We start from the raw sequence: 18,153 nt of genomic DNA on the forward strand, positions 1-18,153 counted from the left end.
TGCTCTGAGCCCCAATACTCTGACCAAGACTTTGCCTAACAGATTCAGTCTCCTGCTCTTTCTATCCTGACTTCCAGTTTCTGCTTTTTAACCTCTGTGTCATCTTCTTGGTCATGTCCCACTTCTCCTGGCCCATTTTTGCCTTTACCTGATATTCACGTTTCCTTTGAAAAGTATAAAAATTTTTTCACATATTTTAACTCTCCTTCAAAATCACAGATTATTTAATTATAAAATTATTTTAAAGGCTGATGAGCTAGCCAAGTCCCATGAGCACCAGGAGCATTGTGAGAGCCAATACACTGGAAATATACTTACGTCATCATTGTCATTAAAGACAGGATTAATGTTCTGGGGCCATAGGAGAACACAGGCATTTAACTCTAAATCATCAGGGGGAAATATGAAAACATCCAAAAAGTAATTCATTCGGCGCTGGCTTTCCTACAAAACAAAAGAGAGTTTCTATTTTTATCCTGATATAATACATTATATAATAAATCTAAGATGTTATTTTTTCATGGAAAAAGAATTCAGGTTCCCAACACTGACATTAAATTAAATGCTCAATTAATAATAACCTATTTTATCTCTCCCATTTCTCCCCCAGTAGGGTAGGGAAGGACAAGGGGGATGGAACACTCATAATAAGTAGGCATAAATTAACTAGAATTATTTCCAATTTAGGCCTTAGGTAATGTGGTATGTGGCTAAACTATGAAGAAAGCAGTTCTAAATTCCATTCCCAGCTGGCCTCTCTCTTCCCGCTGACCCATGGACCATAGACTCTTTGCCCCAGCAGGACCCTCTGTGATCACTAAGTCCAACAGCCTCATTCTTTTTCCTACTTTTTCCACTCCTAAGCATCTAATAAAGCAATGGAGAGATTCCTCATGTGTCTGATGAGAAGTTGGCCTGGTTAGAACTTGAAGATTTCCTCCCAATTCTGTCACCTTGGGATTCTACCAGACTGAGGCCTCTCTGGGCAGGTGACTGAGAAAGGACTTTGCAGGGGAGGAAGGCTCTTGCTCTTGGAAAGAGCACTGAATGTGGCATCCACAGACCCAAGTTTGAATCTCAGCTCAGCTGCTTACTAATTGTATGACCTTAGTCAGATCCCATCCTTTCTCCAGGCTCCAGCTTCATCATCTGGAAAATGAGGGGGTTGGACTAGACCATCTCTGACCCTCCCCCCCATCCAGCTCTAAATGTAGCATCTTGGGCTATATTCCCAGAAGATTCCTTGCTTCTCCATTGGGGTCATCACCAGCCTTCCCTGCCCCATATCAAATGGTAGCCTCTCTGCTAATATCAATACCATTTCCCTCTGTTCCCCTTTTATCACTTGGCAAAGTGATGGGCAGATGAGGCAAGGAGACAATTGGTCTAAAACAGATTTGGTGAGTTCCATGTTCTCAAACTCAAGGCCAGTGCCTGAATTCTATGAGCCACAGAAGGTCCCAGATGGCTGGAGGTCTCTCCTGACCCCTAGGTGATACATGGAGAGCACTGAGCTACAAGACAAGATCTGAGTTCAAATCCAGTCTCAGACCCTTACAAACTGTGGGCCCCTGGGCAAGTCACTCTGCTGCTTCTGTTTCCTCAGCTGTAAAATTGGAACCATTACAGCACCTACCTCTCAGGGTTGCTGAAAGGATCAAATGAGACAATTACAAAAGGTCTGGTATGCCGTAAGTGCTATATAAATGCTATTATTATTATTAGATGTTAGGTGAGCTTTTGCCTTAGCCTGCTAATGCCTCCTTGCCCTGGCACTACTTTTTCAGTCACCTGCAGAAACTCTGACTCTTGACCCTGGATCCCCAACTCCAAACAGTGAGGTTTTCTCTGGTCTTGCATTGGTCCCGGCTTCCACAGCCTTCCATGTCTCTCTTCCTCCTCTATCCCTCCCTGCTCTCTCCTTGTTCTCTAATGCCTCTAGGTATTAGCTTTTCCCATTAAAAGTAAGCTCCTTGAGGGCAGGAATTGACTTATTTGGCTTGTATTTTATTCTTTAGCTCTTAGCACTATATCTAGAACACAGCTGAGAACTGAATAAATGCTTTATTATCTGTCTAGTAGCCATTTCCTTCCTAAAATGCTAGTGGATCAACTGATTGAACTGAATTGGAGGAAGGTCTTATACACTGACTCATTTGATAGGCTGGAGAGTTCGCTAGAAGGTTTCCTTTCGAGTTTGTCAATACTCACTATTTTGGTGGGTGTTGTAAAGAACAACTAAACTCATCCCAAGGGACAACCTTGTTTTATGAAACCCCAATTTATCCATGTCCCATGAGAACTTGCCTTCAAAAAGAAGTCTCAGACTGACCCTTGCCGGAACTGAACAAGAGACCATCTAGCATCCATTGAGCACCCTGGATGTAGTCAAGTCTTAAGTATCCTTATGTCTTCTAAGTTTGTATTATTGTATCTAGGCTGCTCCCAGATATTCTAGGGTCTTTCCCTAGCCTCCAAGTAACCAGTCAGTTGTTTCTCTTTATAAATAGAAGCCCAAGTTCTTTAGTTTGATGAGAATTCCCAGTCATGGTGTTTTTTCCCTTGTTCCCAGTCTTAAGAGCATGGCTCTGTGTGATGTTTTGTGTGTACGTGTATGACTTTGTGTGGTGGCCATAAGACCATTGTCTCCCTTGTCCTGATTAAAGACAATTTTTCTTTGTAACTGCTTTGGTGGCTCTGTGTTTTTCCAGGGTGACACAAGGAAAAGAAAAATGTTTTGGGCTTTCTTAGTGGTGTTATACCTCTAATATCACAAATAATCAAAATTTTACTGAGTGATCTTTAAATGTTTAAATCTACCTCTCAATCAGCAAGTATTTAAAAAGCACGTACTATGTCCCAGGTCCAAAATTCAATGCTACAGATACAAAAACAAAAAACAAAGCAGTCCTGCCAAGAGCCATCAAGACCACACTGTCTGACATGGTCACATGTGGAAACCAGAGGCTACACAGTGGCCCCTACAAAGGATGGAAACACCCACTCAGAGCCCCCTGAGTGACTTTTCTATTATTGGAATTGTTATGATTATTATCCTTACTCAGCCCCAGGAAAAATAGAGGAGAGCAAAATGCCTGCAGGATTGAAATAAATGTCCCATTCCATCCCCCTAGAATATTACCAAGAGTTATTACTTACAAAATTAAACTTAAGGATTCCTATACACTCATTTAGATTTTAAAAAATCATAGAAGAGACTCCTCTTTTAGGTATAAAACTTCTAACAAAACTGTGCTTGGATTCCCCACCCCCATGTACAGGCCAGGGACAAGCTTCCCTAAGCTGGTATATTAATTACCTTTCAAGGAGAGACTGGTACGTTCTACTTCACTGGTTTGTTTTGAACTATTGGTTAGGCAACATGCCATGGATACCTTAGTGAAACATTAGAAAAATGAAAGCCTGATATTGGAAAAATACTTAAAACTCGGTTATGTTTTTTCTACCCTCTGACCCTGCACTTGGCGACAGTGTTTTGTTGATTATCTCCTTAGAAAATTTGATTGATTGTGTATTTGATTAACATAGCAAATGAGTATTTTTAGCTTGACCACATGTCTGAGCACCTCATGGGTTAATGAGAACTGACCTCTGGCTATCCTGCCTATGATGAGAAAACATCCATCTTTTGTAAAGCTTTGCTTTTGTTGTTAGAATCTATAGAAACAAGGTATGTAGGGTAATTATAGAATTTTAATCAAATGATTTGTTAAAAGTTCATGTATACCAGCTGTGTGACCCTGGGCAAGTCACTTGACCCCCACTGCCTAGCCCTTACCACTCTTCTGCCTTGGAGCCAATACACAGTATTGACTCCAAGACAGAAGGTAAGGGTTGTAAAAAAAAAAAGTTCATTTATGACTTATTCAATTATCTCTAAGGAAAAATATAAGTTGAAAAATGAAACTGTGTCAAGTAGATATGTAACCATGAAGGTATAAAAATAAAACCAAGCCTGAGCCAAGCAAAGCAGTTTCTTATGACACCTGACTCCAGGTGAAAATTTTAACAGTCTACCCATCATTTACACCAATGCTGTCACACCTCCAAAGACCCTTGTTTCCTGTGGAGGGCAGCCCCCCCCCCCCCGCACATTCCCTGCCCTCAAGAAGCTTATATTCTATAGGGAGAAACAAAGAGAAATACAAGCAAATATGAAATCTATATGAAGTAAATGGAAAATCATATAGAGACATGAGAAGGTACTACCAGCTTATGGGTGAGTGGATGAGGGAATCAGGAAAAGCATCATGTAGGAGAGGGACCTTAAGCTAAGCTTCAATGTATAGAAAAACTGAAGCCCTAGGGCTTTTGTATCAAAGGCAAAAAAAAAAATCCCAACAGAAAAAAAAACAAATTCTCACTGTATAAATAACACACCTGAAAAACTACAGCAATGAAAAATGTTTTACCTGGATTCTTAACGCCAATTTCTGGACACCTTTAGTCCTGGCTGTTTCCACATAATTTATCAGATCCATCATTTCTTCAGTGGTGTCAGGAACTTTCAATGCATGATCTTTAATGTTTTCAAATTCACAGCAAATGCTGTAAAGGAAACTGAGTTTCAATATTTTTCTGACACTATTTTGTACTAAATCCAATAACTATGAATTACGAGATCTGTGACAGTTTAGAAGATAATCAGTTGATTTCTAATGTAAGTTACTACTTCTGCAAAGAGCACTGGTCTGTAACCCAGTATTTCTTTGAAATAAGGAAAGGCCAAGTCATGATTCTTCTGGGTCATTCATCCACAAAATATGAGTTGTTTTTCTAGAACAATCATGGGTTTACACTGATCTATTTGGGTTTTCTTGCACAGTGCCCCTGGTGGCCAATGGCATGCCTTTGGCAATATGGTTGGTCTGGACTAGGCAAAATTCTACCCTCTATCACACCCTCATCATCACCTGGAAAGGAAATGAGCCATAGATATTAATAATTGCGCTGAAACCAAAAGTACTCAGAAAGGGACACTCTGAGTACCTCAAAAATCTAAGGTGGATATAGATATAGATATAGAGATAGAGATAGAGATAGAGATAGAGATAGAGATAGAGATAGAGATAGAGATAGAGATAGAGATAGAGATATGACATATATGTGTTGGTTGATTGTGGTCCTTCATACTCAAGAAGACCAAAATGACACCACTGATGTCTTTTGATTTGTACATGAATTGAAGTGAGGCAGAGGTTATAGGGAGAAAATGGATTTTTATAAAAGGTTGGATTGGATTATTTAAGAATAGCATCACCAGGAATTTAATTAATTCCAAGAGATTTATTTAACAATTTATTTACAAAATATGGAAAGGGTGAAAGTTGCATAAATTCATCAGCCTCCCACTGTCTTCCAAAGACCAGTGGCAAGACAAAAGTCGAGAGAACTGGCCATGGCCTGGGATACAGTGGATGACCTTGGCGTTTTCTATGTCCAACCAAGCTCCAAGGGCTGCATAGCACCTATTTCTGCTACCTTCATGCTGTTGGAACAAATTATTATCACTTGCCCCTACAGGGTGAGGGAGAGTCTTCAAATGCCAGGGGTAGACATCCCAATACCTTACTAATGGCTTTGAGGTCTATCAGTTAGCCTTAACCTGGTTTAGCCAGTGTGCCAAGACAGTTTACCAGTATGTGGCCACTGTACATGCTATAGCTTCTTGGAGCCAAGGGTGAGAGTTGGATGATAGATAGACACCAAAGGTAGATGAGCAGTGCTGGAAAGTATTCAGCAAGCCTTCTCACCAGAAGTCCTAGTCTTCCCTAAACACCCCATATACCTGCATACTTCTATATATTAGAATAAATAGCAATGTGTGCATGCACGCATGCACACACACACACACATCTCCCTATGTTTAAAGAATAAAAACAATTCTGAATTATTTATTTCTATGATGAACTCAGGCTGCATTTCATTTATGTTATAATAGGTATATATGGATTGTACAAACTAAAGGGAGGTGCTGTTAATGTGGATAGTAGAAAAGAGCAAAGAATCTTCCCTGGACCTTTGCTGATTGTCATTGTGAGATCTGAATCCCTGGGATAAGGGACATGTCACAGCTAGATAATTAGAGAGGTCTCCAAAGACTCCCTTTAATCTATACCATCTGATAATACATGTATAACCCAGTGGAATTGCTTGTCAGCTCTAGGAGGAGGTAGGGTAGAGGGGAGGGAGAGAAAAATGAATCACGTAACCATGGAAAAATATTTTTAAAAGATAGAATAAAATATATAATCTATACCATCTGAAAAGATGGGGTAATGGCCTTTAGCTAGTATTAGGAGGAATGATGAAAGGGGCTAAGTTCCTTTGGGGTATTTTTCTACCTCAATCCACATTCCTCTCTTCCCTTCAAAATTCTCTACAAGAAACACAAGAGTTTTCCAAGAAAGGAGGTGGTGTAGGATTAATATGTAATGTACTAACTAGGTGCTTTTTGGCCTATCTTGGGTCAACTCTTCTCAGGAAGAACTTGTCAATTTGCTTAAAGGACAAGGAATTTCCAAAATATCCTAGACTCTCCTCACCCTGTTAGGACAGACATTCATTCTAACACACAAGGACCAACTTGTAGATTTTATTTTGTTTTGGTGAGGGGAGTGCAGACCTGAGATTTCATTACTACTATGGGTCAGTACCCTCTCTGCAAACTTAAGAGTCACAAAAAGTTGCCTGGAGAATGGAGAAGTGAATCAGTGTGTCAGAGAAAGAACATGAACCCAGGTTTTCATGATCCTGAAACTAGTTCTTCAGAAACACCATTGGTATTCATTTCATCCCATGCTACTATTGCCTCTTTGCCCAACCCCATTGCTAGTCTCTCCAAGGCAAGGACCTCCTCTGCCCTTGACAGAGTCAAAGGTCATTGAATTCACAGCAAGTGCACTAGCCTGGTTCCTAAAGAAATTATGAATGCAGAAGACCCTGATTTGCAAAGAACCTGACAAAGGATCTGCTGAAGAGATAAGTGAAATGACAAAGCTAGCCCTAGAGAAAGCTGGGTCTCAGAAGGTTTCTGCAGTCCTCCCAGTTCAAGCTACTACTAATAAATTAGTCCCAGCTTTAACCAGTACATACCATCTCAACAAGAAGTGGCTTTCAACTCTCATATTCAGATGTTAGAAATATAAAGTGATCCAACAGGGAGGGCCTCCATGATCAAAAATTAACCAGAAATGTATATCCTTTGGATTCTTCTTCCTTTGTATGTCTCCGTGCATTGCCCATCATAATTAATACTTAATGTTGACACTAGCTGGGATTATCAAAGGTTGGCTCTGTTCCTAGAATTTGATATAGGGGGGTTTGGAAAATCATTCTACTCACCTCAAATTTTCATTTCTGTGCTTTGTAGCTATGTCATTCAACAGCAAATTTGCAAAGCTCTTTACTTTATTCACCAATCCCTCCTTCAAATCATCACAGTCCAAACGTATCATTGGAAAGTGAGCCAACTGTGGTAGCAACATGATTTCTTTAGAAAGATTTAGAAAGTCTTCTATCAGCTTAAAAATTAGACAAGAGAAAGGAAGAATGGCAAATGAATGAGCAATTCATAATTTACCACTGATTTTTAATATAGTACATAAGTGAATTTCTTGTCCAAATGATTGATAATTATAAGTAATTTTTCTAAAGCTATCAGAAAATTTTCCTTCAATGGGCACACTAATGCATTACTGATGGAGCTGTGAATTGGACCAATAATTATGTAAAGTAATTTGGAATAAAATAAAATATGATTAAAAATGAATATATCCTTTGGCCTGAAATGCCACTAATACATACATACCCCTGAAGACTTGAATAATAAAGACAAAAGCACTATAGAAACCAAAACGTTTAAAGCAGTCCTTTTTGTTATAGTAAAGAACTAGTAGCAATGTAGATGCCAACAACTAGAAAATGGCTAAATGAGTTGTAGTATGTGAAGGGAATATAACTGTTATAATGAAACAATGAATGTAACAAAGAAAAACAGGGAGATATGTGGACTGATGAAAATAAAGTACATAAAAAAGGGGGAAATATGGCTACATAAAAAAGTGAGGACAACAATGTAAACTGAAAGAATAAGAATTAAACAATTAAGTCAAATTTAACAATCAAATGCCACAAAGTTCTAATGACCAAAAACCAAGTCTAACACCTTCGTTTTACAGTTAAGGAAACTGAGACCCAGGAGGCCTATATGGCTTACTCAAGGTTACCTAACTATTAAGTGGAATGGCAGCATTTGAACACAAATCCTCTAACACCAAATCCAGTATGCTTTCCATTGTACCATGTTTCCTCCCCCACAAATGACAGAAATGACAAGTATTTTGTCATTTTTTGTTACAAGTATTCCTTCCACATCTAGGAGGTTAAGAGTGTAGCACCCTCAAGATCCAGAAATCCATATAGAATTTTTTGGTCTTCCCTTCATACTAGAGAGCCAGAATTTCTTCTTGTTCTTTTATGGAGTGTTTATAGTACATTATTGCAAAATTTGGGTCAAGTATTTGGTCATAGACTGTATGTAGATCAATGTTAAGATATTGCTATATTTCTAGTCTTTGTGTGTCATCTGCTGCCTTTCAAATTCTTTTAACAAGCTTTGATTTCTTACTTATTTTAACTTTAAAAAATAAATTGTGTATATTTATAGTATTAAAAGACAAAATATTGATACTATACAATACTATACATTTATTTATGCATTTCTGAATTTCTAAATATTTTCTATGTTGTCTGTAGGTTTCCATTAAACTCCCTAAAAATTCCTATTTATTTTCTTATTCCAACCAGCCATATATGTAAACAAAAGTTATGATGTGGAAAGGGTACTTGTACTTCTCTGGGGTCTCCTCATTTCTCACTTCACTGACTATTTTGAGATTTCTCTCACATTTTCTTCTTGTCTCAGAAAGCTCATTAGTGGAGAAACCACAGATCTCATCAGACTTAGGACTTCACCTCATCACAACCCAAAGTCTCTGTGATTAGACGGTGGAACCATTAACTCCCAAAACCTCCATTTAAGGTAGGAACTCAGCTCAGAACATCAATCACCTGGCTGTACTACTTTGGGACTTCTTGAACTTTCTTACTATCCCTAACCTCAACCTCCAATATATCCCAGACCTCTTTCCCACCCCTCCTCTTTTTAGGCTCTTTATGTGTGCTAACTTGAGAGCAAGGACTGTTTTTTTTTTTTAAATAATATTTTATTTTGTTCATCAATTGCATGAAAAAGTTTTAAGTTTGAGACAATTTCTACTCTCTCTCTCCCCCTTCTGTGAGACAACAAACAATGTAGTATAGATTTTATATTTGTAATAGTGCAAAACGCTTTCCCATATTAGTCATTTTGTGAGACAGAACTTGAAACAAAAAATAAAGTGAAATATAGCATGTCTCAGTTTACATTTCTTCCTTCAGTTCTTTTTCTGGAAGTGGATGGCATTTTTCCTCATGAGCCCTTGAAGACTGTCTTGGATCAATGTGTTGCTCAGAATAGATGAGTCATTTGTAGATGATTCTCATATAATATTGCTGTTACTGTGTATAATGATCTCTTTGTTTTGCTCATTTTACTTTGCATCAGTTCCTGTATTTCCAGGTTTTTCTGAAATCAATCTTTTCATCATTTCTTATAGCACATATATTATAGTACAATCTGAGAAGTGTGAGGTACTAGCTCAGTTATTCTATTTTGCATTTCTCTAATCAAGAGTGACTTCAGAGCAGTTTTATGTAACTATTGATTTCTTCATCTGCAAAATGCCTGTCCTTTGAACATTTATCAATATGGGGAATGGTCTCTATTCTTATAAATGTGACTCAGTTCTCTACATATTAAAGAAATAAGGCCTTTCTCAGAGATACTTGCTGTAAAAAAAATTTCCTACCTTCCTTTTCTCTAATCTTGGTTGCATTGTTTTTATTTGTGCAAAACCTTTTCAGTTTAATATAATCAATTATCTATCTTATATTCTATAATGTGTTCCATCTCTTGTTTGATCACAAATTCTTCCCTTATCCAGAGATTTGTCATATGGACTATTTTATGCTCCTCTAATTTGCTAATGGTAGACCCTTTGTGTCTAAATCATATATGCATTTTGACTTTATCTTGGTACACAGTATGAGATGTTTGTCTTAATACCCAGTTACTGCCATACCTTTTTCCACTTTCCCCTGTAGATTTTGTCAAATAGTTTTTTCTTATCCCAAAAGCTTGGATCTTTTGGTATCGAACACTAAATAACTATGGTCATTTGTTGCTGTGTTTTGTATAGTTATCTATTCTACTAATCTACCATTCTCTCTCTTTAGCCAGTACCAGATTGCTTTGATGATTACAGCTTGGTAATATGTTTTAAGATCTGATACTACTAGGCCGTCTCCTTTTACATGTTTTTCATTGATTCCCTTGATATTCTTGATCTTTTGGGAATTTTACTATTATTTCTTCTAGCTCTATAAATAACTTTGGGACCATTCAATCGGTATGACACAGATTATTTGACATAGGATTATCATTTTTATTATTTTGGTTTAGCCAAACCATGAGCAATTAATAATTTTCTAATTGTTTAGATATGTCTTTAGTTGTGTGAAAAGTGTTTTGTAATTGTGTTCATATAATAACTTGTCTTGTCTTGGTGGGTAGACACCCAAATATTTTATATGATCTATGGTTAATTTAAATGGACTTTCTTTTTCTATCTCTTGTTGCTGGATTTTTCTCGTTATATAAAGAAATGCTGATGATTTGTGTGGGTTTCTTTTGTATCCTGAAACTTTGCTAAAGTTGTTAATTATTTCAACTAGTTTTTAAATTGAATTTGGGGTTCTCTAAATATATCATCATATCATCTGCAAAGATATAGTTTTGTTTTTTCATTGCTTATTTTAATTCTTTCAAGTCCTTTTTCTTCTCTTATTGCTATAGCTACCATTTCTAGTATAATACTGAATAATAGTGGTGATAATAGACATCCTTGCCTCACCACTGATCTTCTTGGGAAGGCATCTTGTTTACTTCCGTTACAGGTAATGCTTGCAGATAGTTTTATATAGACACTATCATTTTAAGGAAAGCTCCACTAATTCCTATGCTCTGTAGTGTGTGTGTGTGTGTGTTTTTTTAATAGGAATGCATGTTGTATTTCATCAAAAGAATTTGCTGCCTCTGTGGAGATAATCATATGATTTGTTTGGGTTTTATTATCGATGCAGTCAAAAATGCTAATGGTTTTCCTAATATTGAACCAGTTCTGTATTTCTGTTATAAATCTCTGGTCATAATGTATGATCTTTGTGATATAGTGCTATAATCTCCTTGCTGGTGTTTTATTTAAAATTTTGCATCAATATTCAATAGAAAAATTGGTCTGGAGTCTTCTTTCTCTAGTTTTGCTCTTCCTGGTTTATGTATCATTACCATCTATTTCTGTTGTAAAAAAAAGTTTGGTAGGATAATTTTTTCAGCTTTTTCCCCCAAATACTTTATATATCATTAGGATTCATTGTTTTTTAAATGTTTGGTAGAATTCACTTATGAATCTATCTGACCCTAGAGATTTTTTTCCTTAAGGATTATGTAAGTATTCTATTTCCCATTTTGGTAATCTAGGCAATTTATATTTTTGTAAATATTCACCCATCTCACTTAGTTTGTCATATTTATTGATATTTAATAGGGTAAAAGAGTTTCTGATAATCACTTTAATTGCCTTTTCATTGGTGATGCCTTTACCTTTTTTTAATTTCTGATACTGGTAATATGGTTTTCTTCTTTCTCTTTAATCAAATTAACAAATGGTTTATCTCTGTTGTTTTGTCATAAAACCAGCTTTTAGTTTTATTTATTAATTCAACAGTTTTCTTACTTTCATTTTTATTAGTTTCACCTTTGATTTTCAATATTTCCAACTTGATGTTTAATTTTTTTTAAATTTTTTTTAAATTTGTTTTTTTTTTTAGTTGTATGCCCAATTTTGTCTTTATTTTTTCAGATTTGAATCCCCAAAGCCTACCAAAATGCCTGGAAAAAAGTAGGCACTTAATAGGTGCTTATTGATTGATTGGGTTTAATTTTTTCTGAAGACTGAAGGAAATTGCCCTTAGATCAATCAATATCCTAATCTTATTGTTGCTCCTCCTTTTTCAAAGAGGACTGATGATATGATGGCATGGCTTAACTAATGCAAGAGTTGATTTGAAGAAAGGCAGAGTTACACAAAGTCTTCAGTTTCCCTCTCTCTTCCAGAGTCATCAAAGTCCAGTGGTAAGAAAAAGTCAAGAAAATTGGTGATGGCCTGGGATACAATGGATGATCTGGACATCTCTGATGTCTGTCCGGGCTCTAAGTGATCCACAGTGCCTACACTTCCGCTATCTTCATTAAATTGTTCTTGTCTGCCCATTCCACCTCCTGAGGAAGTCTTCACATGTTTTGAGGTAGAAGACTTCCTGTTGAGATGGTTTTACCAGCGTGTGGCTCCTGGGCATGCTACAACTACTTGGAGCCACCTGGAGAACTAGACAACAGGTATATTCCAAAGGTGGATGGGTAGACATGAAAAGAGCTGACAGGCTATCATGCCAGAGATTCTAGCCTTACCTGAACACTCCATACACCCCCTCCAAGTCTTGTGCTGGATTGGGGAAAGGCATTGTTCTTATCTGGACAAAGGGCATTTTTTATTAAATTTCAGATTATCTGCCTTAATCCATTACTGTGAATTTTAGATTTACTCCAACCTGCTTAGTCTTTAGAATTTTAGCAACCAGGAATGCATACACCCCCACTTAAGGATTAAGTGTGGGGGAGGATGGTCTATGACCCACCTGCCTAGTGTAAACCTTAAAATTCCTTAGACTTATAAATGTTGGAAATTTCACCATTGGGAAATTTCATACTTGAAAAATTTCCTATTGATAGTGGGTCTTGTCTATTGGAATGTGAACCCCATTGGCATGGGAGGTTCCTCCTCCTCCCTTCTTAAGATTACTTTAGGACAGAAACCTTTTGCTGAACAATGGAAAGGACTTTGACCTATGCTTAAGCATAGAACAGGAATTTCTTTGAGTCATGATTGATTTTAGAATTGATACAATGGAGATACTTGGAATCAATCTCTACCCTACTCAGTCCTAACAGGATTGAGGAAGGGCTGCAGCATAGATCAAAATTTAATTATTCCAATCTCTACCCTACTCAGGTTAACAGGATTTAGGAAGGGCTGTAGCAAAGGATCAAAGATTTAATTATTTGAAAATATGACTTTCAACAGACATGTGCAAAGCCAGAGACCTCTGGGCAGTCCTGGGTTAAGCTAGAGCCTCCATTGGCACAGGGAAATTGATGGACAGTGATTGGTAGATATGAGAACTGAGGGGAGGGAACTTGGATGGTTTCCTTAAAGAGAGAGGGGTCTGAAGACTGAAGGTGGTGGTTGAGGATTTTGTCTGAGTGGTTGGAGTGTGCTCTGAGAAGCTTGCTCTGAAGGAAGCTGAAGGTGGGGGCCTCTGAGACTGTTTCTCCATTTTGGTCACGTGAGTAATAGGGACTGATCTCTTTTCTTTGCCCCAGCTATCTAAGGGCTTGGGCCTTTTGGCCCAGCCTAAACAGAAGGGGTATTTAAGCCCTATTCCCTTCTCTCCCTTTTCTCTTTCTCTATCTCTAATTCCTTTCTTCCTCCTGTTGTAATAAAACTCCATAAAAGGATTGACTGCTGACTTGAGTTTTCATTTAGGAATTACATAGCTGAATTCCTTGGCAACCTTAAATTAATATATATCAGTCTTTTAAAGTGATTTCAGTCTTTTAAAGTGATTTCCTTGTCACACTAGCAAGTGACAAATCAGAAACAACTGGCTGACCCCCTGAGCCATCCAAAACCAAGTTTAGGCCACCATTGGTACATGTAAGACAAAGGAAGTGATGTAAAGAACTGCCTTTATATTTCCCATCTCTTCCTGTGAGAGGGACTTGGCAGTGGAATTTGACTGTGAAGGAATTCAAGTGTGAGACCTCAGACTGCTTCCCTTAGACTGTCACATGGTAAGTGCAAGGATTACTCCCCTTTCTTTGGCTTTTCTGGAGGCACAAGCCTCTGGAGAGGCCCATCTCTTGGGACTCCCTATCCCTTGGCTTCCTGAAGGCACCAGACCCTGAGGAGGCCCCTCATCTTGGAGGAGGCCTCATGGCTGGAAGCCATGCTAAATTTAATCTGCCCCTCCCCCTCCCCTAGCTAGGGCCTTTGTACTCCTGCCTGGTATCTATCTCTTTTTCCTCTCTTCCTTCCTTCCTTCCTTCCTTCCTTCCTTCCTTCCTTCCTTCCTTCCTTCCTTCCTTCCTTCCTTCCTTCCTTCCTTTCTTTCTTTCTTTCTTAATATATTCACTCTGTTGTAAACAAACCACCATAAAATTTCATTCTGACTTGAGTATTTCATTGGAATTTAGAATTTTTAATCCCTGGCGACCAACTAAAATATATTCAGTCCAACCATAAGTTTTACCCCTAATAGTCTGGCTAATACACGAAGGCTGTGGTGACTGCCCTCAATTTCCTTGAAAAATGCTTTCCTCTTTCTCTCTTTACTACCTGCAATTTAAAAACAGTTGCCAGATTAGGTGAGTATAAAGCTTTTTTTTTTCTTTTCTCCTTAAATTGAATAGAACACAGCTGTTTTTGAAATTAAGCATTAGGGCCCTGAGATCTCAGCTGGGGAAGCTGTTTCCAAACCCCCTTGCCTTAGGGAACAAACAGCCCAATTAGCTGACCCTCAGGTTTTCACTTGGGCAGGGTTGGGGGGTTGGGGTTCACCATAGTACTAACTGGTTGGTTTGTTCTTAACTAGCTGTGAGGAAAACCCTAGGAAAAAAACTTAGAGGGGAAAGGAGCCCTCCTCTACCCCGCCTGAATTCCATCTCACAACCAAAAAACAAAATCTCTCACAACAAAAACGGCTAGACCACCAGAGTAAAGGTAGTGAGTCAGCTCAGCAAGTTTTTTCATTAGAAAGAGTGATTGTATTAAAGTTTTAGCCTTGTCCTGCTCCTAGAAGTCTACTTTCCTTTTTCAAGCCTCTCAGTTTTTAAAATTTAAGTGGGCTTTGCTCAAAGAGGGAAAAACATTATTCTGGCTGTTTTAGCCTGAAGGGGAAGGAGAGACTGGCTTGTGGTCCCTCCCAAACTTAAAAAAAAAAACTCAGCCTCAGGCAAAAGGCTTTGTTTTCTGTCTGCCCTTTCACCTAGAAGAGTTAATTGAATTAAAAGGTTTTAAAAATGGACTACACCCTGACTTTAACCCCTAGCCAGTAGTGCAATTTACTGACTAAAACCAGAATTATAAAAAATTTTAAAAAATAAAATATACATATATAAGAGATAAATAAAAATGAATGCTATGTTATATTACATTTTTCTGGCTTTTGAACAATTAGGAACCTTAAAGATTTCAGAATGCCTCCCATTCCTTATGTTCTTAGGTAATTTTTATTTTTCTATTCCTAAATATTGTGACAAGAAATGCTACCATGTGAAAATTTAAAGCTGAAATGCAGGCAGACACACAAAACCAACCGGATAATTTTAAATACTTCTTACATGGTCAAATGGCAAATACTGACCCCATGCAAAACATGTCTGATTTTTACAAGCCTATTCCTGTACCTCTAAATGGGGAAAATCCTCCCCCTGAAATAGAGATGGAAGACCCTTCCCCTATAGCTCAGCTGCAGAACTACCTCTCTTGTGCTCTGCAACTCTTGGCTGACCTTACTTCCCAAGATCCTTCTCCTGAAATCCCAGTTTCTCCTTCTCCCACCCCAAAACCAAATTCCAGCCCCAAGGAAATCTCATCCTTCTAACAAAACTGTTTCTATCCAAACTGACTCACCCTTACCCAATTCAAATAGAGGTCTTTTTCCCCTAAGAGAAGTACCCGAAATAGGATGCAATGGGAATGTGGTAACCCTATGGCACCATATACCTTTTACTCCCCAAGACATAAATGAATTCACACGAAATGTTCCTACATATGAACAAGATCCCTTTGTGATAACAAAAAAAAATGGCATATTTTTTCAGTATAATCCATCTTACAAAGACATTGAAAATCTACTCCAGGCTTTCTTAACAGAACATGAGAAAAATAATATAATTTCTCATGTCAAGAAATTCCAGGGGTGTAATGCAGCACGCTGGCCATTGCAAGATCCTGAATGGGACTATAACAACTCTGAAGATTATTTATTACTATATCATTGTAGGGAGTCCATTCTAACTGCTATGAGAATGTGCTCTGAAAGCACAGATAAATGGACAGAATTTGAAAAACTTAAGCAAAATGATTACGAGACACCCTCCAGATTCATGGATAGGCTCATTGAGTTTGAGGGTCAATACCTAGATTTTGACCTTTCTAAAGAAAATTACATAATACAAATTAGAAGACACTTTGTCAATAACTCTTGCAAAGTGATCAGGGATTATTTTAAACTCACTGCCCACGGTGGCCTGAAATGGATCTTGACAAATTGAGGGAAAGTGCTGTTTATTTTTCAAAAGGAAACAAAGAAAAAGAAGAGACTAATGATTTCATGGAGACAATTAGGAAAAAATTGAAATATTTAAGAGATAAGATTGATAAACAGGAAAAAGGGCATGATACTCAACCAATGGCACTTGCCCCTCTCCAAGAATCTAACTATCGATCCATTACCTGCCAATTCTGTGAGAAGAAGGGCCACAAAATGATGGAGTATAGAAATTTATTCAAGGAAATAAGAAATAATATGCAGTTTAATTACAACTATAGAAATGACTATAATGATCATAGAAATCACAACTTTAGGAACAAAAATTCTAGAAATAGAAATTGGGAAAATGATAACTCAAACCAACTAACTAACTCCGCAACAATATAACTTAAGTGGAGCTCATCTGAAAAATACTCAGGATGCTACTGCACCTCCAAGTGGAGCAGAAGGTGGTACCTCTTAAACTCTGTTGCTTTTGTTAATGTTAACCCTTTTCAGTTTTATCTCTCTGCAACATAGTAGCAAAGAAGGAAGGAAAGAAGATAGAAGAAAAAATATATTTTTGAATACAGTACCCCTGTGATTATGAAATATACATATTTTTAACATTTTTGTTTTTCTTCTCTATTGATGGATCTGTGCTATTTTGTTGCACTTTATTTGTGCCATACAATATTTTTTTCTCTCATTTTTTACATTTGAAGCACATGTAATTGTTTTGAGAAGATTTTTTTAACTATTTTTTATTTTTGCAGTAGCATAAGCTAAGATGTCCATTTGCTTAGCATATAAAATGCATACCCAAAAGCTTTAGACTATGGAAACCTATCATTTATTGATAAATGTTATGAGACTGTGATTAATTATTGTGTCTGAGTTGTGAAGACTGGATTTAGCTCTCCTTGATTGTAACAATGAAGATACTTAGCTCTTCCTTGATTGTGAAGATTAAATTGTAATCCCTTGATTGTAACAATGAAGGTACTTAGCTCTTCCTTTATTGGGAAGATTGAATTGTAATCCCCAGTCTATTTTTAGATTTTAATCCCCAAAAGTGTTAAATCAGTATTTAAAGTAGATCTACCCATTTTAACTACAAAAAGGTGCAAACTAACTACTAAAGTTATGAACTAACTACTAAAGGGGCAAACTAATTACAAAAGGTGTGATCTAACAAAAAGGGATAATCTAACCAAAAAAGGTATGACACCCATTTCATACATTGTGTGGGCAGTCCTGGAGAGGAGAGTCTGCTGTGATTGGTAGATGTGAAATTTAGGGGAGGTGACACAATAGAAAAAGATCTTTAAATAGAGGAAACAGAGGCACACAAAGAGCATATAGATCTTCAGTCACTTGGAGTTGGACTGGAAGACAGACACTCAGTCTTAGAGTGAAGACACTTGGCTGTGGAACGGGACCCCTGGAGGAGCTTGTGTAGGAGACCTCAGACTGCTTTTCCTTTTAGACAATCACCATGGTGAGTGTAAAGGCTGACTTAGTTCCTTGCCCTTTCTGGAGGTGTGAACCTCCAAGAGAGGCCCATTATCTTGAGACTCCTTTTCCCTGATTAGG

The 18,153-nt window shown here is 37.5% G+C and overlaps 1 protein-coding gene across 3 annotated transcripts in view; it reads right to left on the reverse strand.

The window, feature by feature from the left end:
* DNAH12 (dynein axonemal heavy chain 12) overlaps positions 1-18,153 on the reverse strand; it is a 182,034-nt gene that overhangs the window by 134,787 nt on the left and 29,094 nt on the right. For all 3 annotated transcript variants that reach the window (XR_008913335.1, XM_056804277.1, XM_056804276.1), the window contains exons 12-14: positions 7,366-7,544; positions 4,434-4,569; positions 319-444 (exon numbers count right to left, since the gene is read on the reverse strand). Coding sequence is in view for 2 of the 3 variants with exons in the window: in XM_056804277.1 (XP_056660255.1) it covers positions 319-444; positions 4,434-4,569; positions 7,366-7,544 (441 nt within the window). In the remaining variant the exon portion in view is untranslated. The remainder of the gene's footprint in view (positions 1-318; positions 445-4,433; positions 4,570-7,365; positions 7,545-18,153) is intronic.

The sequence above is a fragment of the Monodelphis domestica genome, chromosome 7 (genome assembly GCF_027887165.1).
Source record: "Monodelphis domestica isolate mMonDom1 chromosome 7, mMonDom1.pri, whole genome shotgun sequence".
Lineage (NCBI taxonomy): Eukaryota > Metazoa > Chordata > Mammalia > Didelphimorphia > Didelphidae > Monodelphis > Monodelphis domestica.